This window comes from Polyodon spathula, chromosome 20, assembly GCF_017654505.1.
Source record: "Polyodon spathula isolate WHYD16114869_AA chromosome 20, ASM1765450v1, whole genome shotgun sequence".
Lineage (NCBI taxonomy): Eukaryota > Metazoa > Chordata > Actinopteri > Acipenseriformes > Polyodontidae > Polyodon > Polyodon spathula.
In genome coordinates, this window is record NC_054553.1 from 622,553 (window position 1) to 631,298 (window position 8,746).

At 42.1% G+C, this 8,746-nt stretch overlaps 1 protein-coding gene across 1 annotated transcript; it reads left to right on the plus strand.

Annotated features, from left to right (window-relative positions):
* The first annotated feature begins 3,786 nt into the window (after nt 1-3,786).
* Nucleotides 3,787-5,076, plus strand: LOC121295625. The gene is made up of 2 exons (XM_041220512.1): nt 3,787-3,898; nt 4,392-5,076. The coding sequence occupies exons 1-2, from the start codon at nt 3,804-3,806 to the stop codon at nt 4,909-4,911; spliced, it is 615 nt and encodes a 204-aa protein (XP_041076446.1). The 5' UTR covers nt 3,787-3,803; the 3' UTR covers nt 4,912-5,076.
* Nucleotides 5,077-8,746: the final 3,670 nt, after the last annotated feature.

An 8,746-nucleotide genomic window follows, 5' to 3' on the forward strand; every position in this document is an offset into this window, starting at 1 on the left:
TGAGAATACTTTATATTGAAGGATACAGTAAAACATGGACACTATAAATGTATTATAAATCTGTTACATTTACCTTTTTTTTAATGAGGGGGAAAAACATGATCATCACTGTAAACATAACTGTATAACCAAATATATGAATTTAGTTTTCTTTGCATCTGCATTTCTTTGTACATTTATATGTATATTTTAATAAACATACAAAGGTAAGGTGATGCAAACATGTTACACAGCATCCTTGATTTAGAGCAGCATGATCTGCAGCTTTGCAGGTGGCACTCGTTTTTGGCACTGCACACTACAGACAGCTCATTGTACACTGACCCACTATGCAGCATTTTGTCAGTTTCTAATTATTCTACAGTGTATATTTTTAATTTTATTACATTTCTGTTTTAGACTCTTAATTATATTTTTACAAACTGTTTTTTCTAACTTTACAATTAAGCACATTTGTCTCTAAATTGCTGTTTCATTAAATTGTTTTTCATTTAATAGTTTCATTGTTTTTGTTTGTCCTTGTAATGATATGCGCTATAGAAATGTGAATTGTATTGTATTGTATTGTATAGTAATCCATGCCAGGCCTGCATTAGTGTCCCTGTAATTTCACGTCATTGTAGACACTGTACAGTGGGAGGGGAATAGGGCAGGTATGGAGAGGACCATACCTTTTCCAGCACAGACCGTTACATTTTACGATCATCTGACACCTCACCTGAGACCCCTTTACAGTATCTATGATATCAATGCAGAGTTTGTGGATTTATAACTGAATATCCCTTCATTGATTGGAGGAAATGATTTATCTGGCAGTGTCTCTCCCCTTTAACACAACGCAATGATGATTAATTTTTTAATTGTGTTCAAATATGATGTTAACGTGTGTATATATCTCCAGGACTTCCGTACATATTACCACATGTTACTGTTTGCAGCTTTGCGTCACACACACACACACACACACATTATATATATATATATATATATATATATATATATATATATATATATATATATATATATATATACACACACACTACTGCCCTGTTATATATTTATTTTTTATGTTTAAACTTTCATGGAACTGAAGTTAAATCTTCAGCAAACTGCTTTTAATTAGCACTGCAGAGAATACGTGTGTGTATATTTATTTAAACTTGAATGTGTTATAGCTTAAATAACTTAAATGTCCCCAAAATTAAACAGATATGGAAAGGGACACTGTAAGAGTATGTGACGAATACAACATTACTCAGCTTACAGTACTATTGTACATACATACCAGCTCACAGTGCTAGTACAATCATACCGCTCACAGCGCTGGCACAATCATACCGCTCACAGCGCTGGCACAATCATACCGCTCACAACGCTGGCACAATCATACCGCTCACAGCGCTGGCACAATCATACCGCTCACAGCGCTGGCACAATCATACCGCTCACAGCGCTAGCACAATCATACCCCTCACAGCGCTGGCACAATCATACCGCTCACAGCGCTGGCACAATCATACCGCTCACAGCGCTGGCACAATCATACCGCTCACAGCGCTAGCACAATCATACCCCTCACAGCGCTGGCACAATCATACCGCTCACAGCGCTAGCACAATCATACCGCTCACAGCGCTGGCACAATCATACCGCTCACAGCGCTGGCACAATCATACCGCTCACAGCGCTGGCACAATCATACCGCTCACAGCGCTAGCACAATCATACCGCTCACAGCGCTAGCACAATCATACCGCTCACAGCGCTAGCACAATCATACCGCTCACAGCGCTAGCACAATCATACCGCTCACAGCGCTGGCACAATCATACCGCTCACAGCGCTGGCACAATCATACCCCTCACAATCATACCGCTCACAGCGCTAGCACAATCATACCGCTCACAGCGCTAGCACAATCATACCGCTCACAGCGCTAGCACAATCATATCGCTCACAGCGCTGGCACAATCATACCGCTCACAGCGCTAGCACAATCATACCGCTCACAGCGCTAGCACAATCATACCGCTCACAGCGCTAGCACAATCATACCGCTCACAGCGCTGGCACAATCATACCGCTCACAGCGCTAGCACAATCATACCGCTCACAGCGCTAGCACAATCATACCGCTCACAGCGCTAGCACAATCATACCGCTCACAGCGCTGGCACAATCATACCGCTCACAGCGCTAGCACAATCATACCGCTCACAGCGCTGGCACAATCATACCGCTCACAGCGCTAGCACAATCATACCGCTCACAGCGCTAGCACAATCATACCGCTCACAGCGCTGGCACAATCATACCGCTCACAGCGCTAGCACAATCATACCGCTCACAGCGCTGGCACAATCATACCGCTCACAGCGCTAGCACAATCATACCGCTCACAGCGCTGGCATAATCATACCGCTCACAGCGCTAGCACAATCATACCGCTCACAGCGCTGGCATAATCATACCGCTCACAGCGCTAGCACAATCATACCGCTCACAGCGCTGGCATAATCATACCGCTCACAGCGCTAGCATAATCATACCGCTCACAGCGCTAGCATAATCATACCGCTCACAGCGCTAGCATAATCATACCGCTCACAGCGCTAGCATAATCATACCGCTCACAGCGCTAGCATAATCATACCGCTCACAGCGCTAGCATAATCATACCGCTCACAGCGCTAGCACAATCATACCGCTCACAGCGCTAGCATAATCATATCGCTCACAGCGCTAGCACAATCATACCGCTCACAATCATACCGCTCACAGCGCTAGCACAATCATACCGCTCACAGCGCTAGCATAATCATACCGCTCACAGCGCTAGCACAATCATACCGCTCACAGCGCTAGCATAATCATACCGCTCACAGCGCTAGCATAATCATACCCCTCACAGCGCTAGCACAATCATACCGCTCACAGCGCTAGCACAATCATACCGCTCACAGCGCTAGCATAATCATACCCCTCACAGCGCTAGCACAATCATACCGCTCACAGCGCTAGCACAATCATACCGCTCACAGCGCTAGCATAATCATAACGCTCACAGCGCTAGCACAATCATACCGCTCACAGCGCTAGCATAATCATACAATCATACGCTCACAGCGCTAGCATAATCATATATCGCTAGCACATAACGCTCACAGCGCTGGCAAATCATACCGCTCACAGCGCTAGCATAATCATATCGCTCACAGTGCTTGTACATACAAACCCGTAGTCGAATAATACGGCATCTTCGTTTTACATCACTAGGGGGCCCCGTAGCACAACCGAAAAGCATTACATTCCTTTAAACTTATCGCACCCGGGTATGTTTATTTATTATTTTATTTCCACAGTGGCGTTCAGTTATTTTTTATTTGTTTGTTGTTGTTGTTATATTTCTTAAGAACATTCTTACCTTGTCATCTGTGTTTTGTATTCGTAAAATCGTAGCTCATCTACACGGACCTTAATCAGAAAGCGCAACAACCCACTAGTGTAAAACAATGTCAGCAGATTCGTTACAAATATAATGTGATATTATTATGTACAGTTAAAAGCAGAGTTTTCGTCTACATATGTTAATATATATATATATATATATTATATGCATATACATATCTCTCTATCATGTAAATATATATATACATATTATATGTTATAATATTTCTCATATATATTTTATAATTTTTATGGTGCCACGGGTAAGGTTTTTTTTTTTTTTTTTTTTTTTTTATGTACGAAAGAGAAATGTCGAATCGAGCGCTGCTGATAAAAACGTATCTCTTGTTGTGAAGATGGATGCTCAGGCAGTAGCGGTCAGCTGCCCGATATGTAAACGGACTCTAGATGTTATGCAACGATGTACGAGGTGCAGAAAGGTGTATTACTGGTGAGTGTCTGTTTTTACTACTACATAGAAGGAGTGTGCGCTGGGGGATTAAAAATAAAACCTGAAATATTTCAAATAAGACGAGAAACCCGGCAGCGCGCTTTATTTATTGATCCCCGCATAGTAGGAACCGATCTGAACCGAGCGGTCGGAGGCGGGCACTCGCATTGTGTGTCCAGCACTCACTGCAGTTTACTGTGCTTTTGTTTCAGGAGAGATTGATCTGGCCATTTCTAAAATAAATAAACACGTAAAGAAAGACTGCACAGAGTACATTATTGAATTTGACAAACCGATGGTACACTGGTAAACATGCTGACAGAAATGCACCATGCCTTCCAATATTTCATATTTCAATTGTGATAAATAATATTCAGTGTAATCATAGACAGTGCTTTTAAAATTATACTGTTTAAAAAGTAATACAAGCAGCAGCAGCAGCTGTTATTTTTTATTTGTTCTTAATCAATTTTTTTTTTATATATATATATAGCTCTAAAGACTGTCAGCTGAAGCACTGGCCTCTTCACAAGACAGTGTGCGGCAATCCCATTGTTAAAGCGCCGCCGGGGAGCAGCTCCGCTCGGTGCAGCTCATCAGCAGGGCTTGCACTGCAGGGGGATGATGACAGGGGTGCCGCGAAGGTCCTAGGCTGCTCCGTTACCATTAAAGTGAAGCACAACACGCTAAAGCACACGCTGCAGCTCCCCGAAGGCACCACCGGCCTCGACTGCTATGGACTGATTTCAAGGCATCTGCGGGTCCCCGCTGAGAAGATGAGGCTAGTCTCCAAAGGGAAACTGGTGCGCAGGTGCAACATTGTGGACTTTCTGAATGAAAGCGCCGTGTTTCATGCTTTCGGGAGGCAGTCGGAGTGCGAGGATGGTTTGGACGAGCGGGATATTGAAGTGCTGATGACCCAGCTGTCAGTGGAACGCAATGTGGCCGTCAGAGTCCTCCACAAAACCGGGGGTGTGATCAACGCAATGAGCCTCCTCTCTGACAGCATGTAGGGGGACAAACACTTGCATTTCTAAAACGAATAATAAACAGTTTTGGAAGAATCACAACAAGCCCCTAAATGAAATGTCTGACTTGTTTTATAACTTGATAACTTTATTGGGTGCATTTTGACTATCAGAAAACAAATTAAAAAAAAAAAAAAAAACACCTGCTAATGACAATTTGGAGTAAATGATTTTGAGAATCCAGGTCTGTGTGTTTAAAAGCAGGGGTTTATCTCCAATTCCCATGGCAACGCCTGCAGGTGTTAATGAGATATGGATGAGGGAGCTATGATAATAGGTGTTGTTGCTATGAACTAAATAGAACTGTACAATTCGGATATAAATGGACAGATAGCTTTAAGAAGCACAGATCCAAGTACATTATCCTTTATGCATTGCAACTGCTAATTCCATTTGAAACTCACTTTAATGTACATACTTTATTTTTATGCAAATTAATGCACTCCCCTACTGTGTGGAATATGCTTTAGATTTTTATAATTTAAGTGACCATTGATCCAGTCACTTTATAAGTATTTACAAATAAAAATACTACTAGCAACAAACAAATATTAACTAATAACACTCTCTGTAAATTAAAATAGTTTAGCCGTATTTAATTTTGATCTGCTTTGCAGCTTTTTCAGTTGCTGTGTGGAAAATCGCCCATTTTGTTTACCTTTGTCATGTTTCCATAGTGAATTAAAGTGACAAAAGTCAATGTTGTTCCTTGTTAAATGTAATTTGTCTGAACTGCCCATGCTTGAGTTTATGAGGAGTGTTGCTTTTATAAGTTTATAGAACGGTGCAAGGGACATCCGTTCTGCTTAAACAGATGCCTGGTAAGACCTGAATATGAAATGTGTTTACCACGACTCAGAACGGTCAATAAGATAAATCACATTGCTCTAGTGACAGCACCTACTGCATTTAGCTTTCACGCTGCATATGTTATGCAAGCACCCATTAGACAAGTATTGAGCGCTGTGTTAATGTCTGGTTAATATGATGTAGTTGCGTAAGCAGCAGTTATGTAATTAAGGGAAGGGGGCATTTGCAGTCAAGCTGGCAGTTTGATCTCTTTGCAAGAGGAAACCTCTCTTGTTTCCTAAGTGGTTATCATGTGTTGTGCATCACAGGTTCCCAGGACCCTTAACAAACGGAGCAGCCAGTCTGGAGCATCGTGGATACTGAAGCATATGTAAACCCATCAGAACCTGGCTTCCCAAGCCTGTCTGTCTCGTAATAGCTTATACAATCTGTTATGGGGTTTTCTAATCAGCTTGCTTTTCAAAGGATTTTTTATGACACTGACGAAGGCTTTAGCTTCCTACTTGTCTTATTTTTTCAAAGCCAATATTATGATTCATACATTTGCATGAAATATTTATTTGTTAAGAATTTGTTGAAACAGCTTGGCCTCCTAAGGTTATTACAGTTACCGAACAGAACACAGTGCTCCTTGTTAGTGCCAAGGGCTTTCCTATTGCTTAGCAGGAAGACCTTTGCAGAGGGCTTGTCTGGTTTGCACTGATGCAGTAGAAAGGTTGGATCTCAAGGTCACGATAGAGATAAAGGAGTTCCATAACCGCAGTGGTTTGCATGAGAAGACGTTTCTACAGGTTCAAGGTCATGACAGAGTGCTGAATGACGATGGGGTCGTTGCTTGTTAGAGTTAGTAAGCCTCAAATCTGCTCGCTGTCCATTTAACCTCAGAGTTGCCTTTTCTGGGTGAGTTACTTAACTATTTCCCAGAAATCACTGCTCTGACCTAGTTCTGCTCATATGTAACACTTTATAATTTTTTTTAATTTGTTTGGATAGGTGTGTCTGCCAAGTTTCCACAGTAACCTTTCCCTCCGGTGACCTTGTCTTTGGAGTTACATAACCCGGCTTGTCAAGAAAAATATAAGGCATATGATACGGGACAGAGTGCAGCACATCTCATTTCAAGCAGATCCTAATAAAGTAGGATCATTGTGCTCCGACTGATTTTGCAGCATTCCCTTTTACTCTTGATCTGAGTGTCATTTCAGAGTCTGGTTAAGATGGTGCATGTCTTTCTGCGTTTCAAGCCAAATGAAATGTGAAGTGTGTCTAGAGTGATTATTTGAACAGCTGTGAACCTTTTTAGAAGCGGGCTGGGTAATCGCCAGCAATAAGCTTGCGCGTTCCAACAGTTGCTGCCTGAAACACTGTCGGTCACATGGCTTTCTGGGAGGGTATGGGATGGTTTGCTGTATTTCAAACCATTGTAGTTCTTTTTTTAGGTTTGAAGAACCTCATGAGGGCTTCTTTCAGACATGTCTGTGTTGCTGATATTAAAATCTAGACACAGAGCCCACATTGGAGCCAGGCTTCCACAGTCCTTGTCTGCCTAGATTCCACAGGTTTCTATTTCCCTGAACGCAGGCACATGTAATACTGCTATTGCAGAATCTCCTTGCATGACAGGTGTCATTTACAGACTCAGTAAACACTTGATACTTTCTGAACCAATTTAAACCTTGACACGAGGACTGTGCTCTTGCCGGCGTTATGTAAACATCATTAAGGATGACACTGGTGCCTCTCTCAAGACATGAGAACATAAGAAAATGTACGACCAAGAGGAGGCTGTTCGTCCCATCTAAGCGGTTCCTAGGAGCTGATTGATCTCAAAACTGTCAAGTTGGGTCTTAAAGGATCCAACTGATTCTACCGCAACAACATGACTAGGTGCACTCACCACTGTCTGTTTGAAGAAGTGTCCTAAGTCTTATCTTCACCTACTTGCTAACTGTGTCCTCTGGTCCTGGATTCTGAGCTGCGTATAAAGTATTGGTTAAGGTTAACTATGTCAACTCCATTTTAAGATTTTAAAGACTTCAATAATGTCCCCTCCTGATTCTTCTTTGCTCCAGTCTAAATAGATTCGGTTCTTTCAGCCTTCCTGACAGGACAGGGCAGGACCAGGGGAGAATGCAGGCTCCGCTCCTCGCTCCTCATGTAGCACAGCTGCCACTGGCAGGGAGGCGAGTGCTGGAGGTTATTCTCAACTGCTGCACAGTTTCCTTCCTCCTGTCAGAATGACCTACATTGCAGCTGGTACTTTAACTGTTAGCTTATGCTTAGCTAATAGCTGAGTAGGTTCCATGTCTTTCTCTTGCGCTGAGGACCTAGCTCTGTTGGTGCAGACATGTTTGGTTTTTCCTCGTGACAGAAAAACAGCCCCCCTCAAGGTGTCTCGTGACTGCATTTGATTGCCATTAGTTGTGTACTTTCATCATAGTTATGAACATACGTATATATTTATGTATGTTTATAAACATGTAACCATCTGTCAAATGCAAATGTGGTATGAAGTCTAAAGCCTGGTTTAGATTGAAGCTGCTGAGGAAAAAGAAAGAAATCAGTTTGTATTCTTTTCACTTTGAGCTTGCAGCAGCTGGGGTGTATAAAGCAATGTGTGCGGTCTGCCGAATGCTTTGAGGACTGGAAAAATGAAATTACTAGTAAGGGCTTTCCAGGCAGTCATTAGTTAGATACCTTAGAGATGTAAAACAGTAACAGATGGATTAAGCTTTTCCAGGTAAACTGTTGATCAGTGACAATAGCACAGTGTAGATTTCGCACTGAGAATGTCACCTTGAACAGGTTCTATATTATCAGATTAGGTATGTTCACATCAGGTTTTCTTCTGCGTTTTTATTTACATGTCTTTCCTTCTAATATGTATATTAGTGTTCAGTGGCTACTATCAAATTGTGAGAGCATTTTCTTTTGCTTCACTTGACCTGACACAGCAAAGACTGCACGAGAAATACACTCAGCTTGATTAGGAGGTAACCACTGCATACAA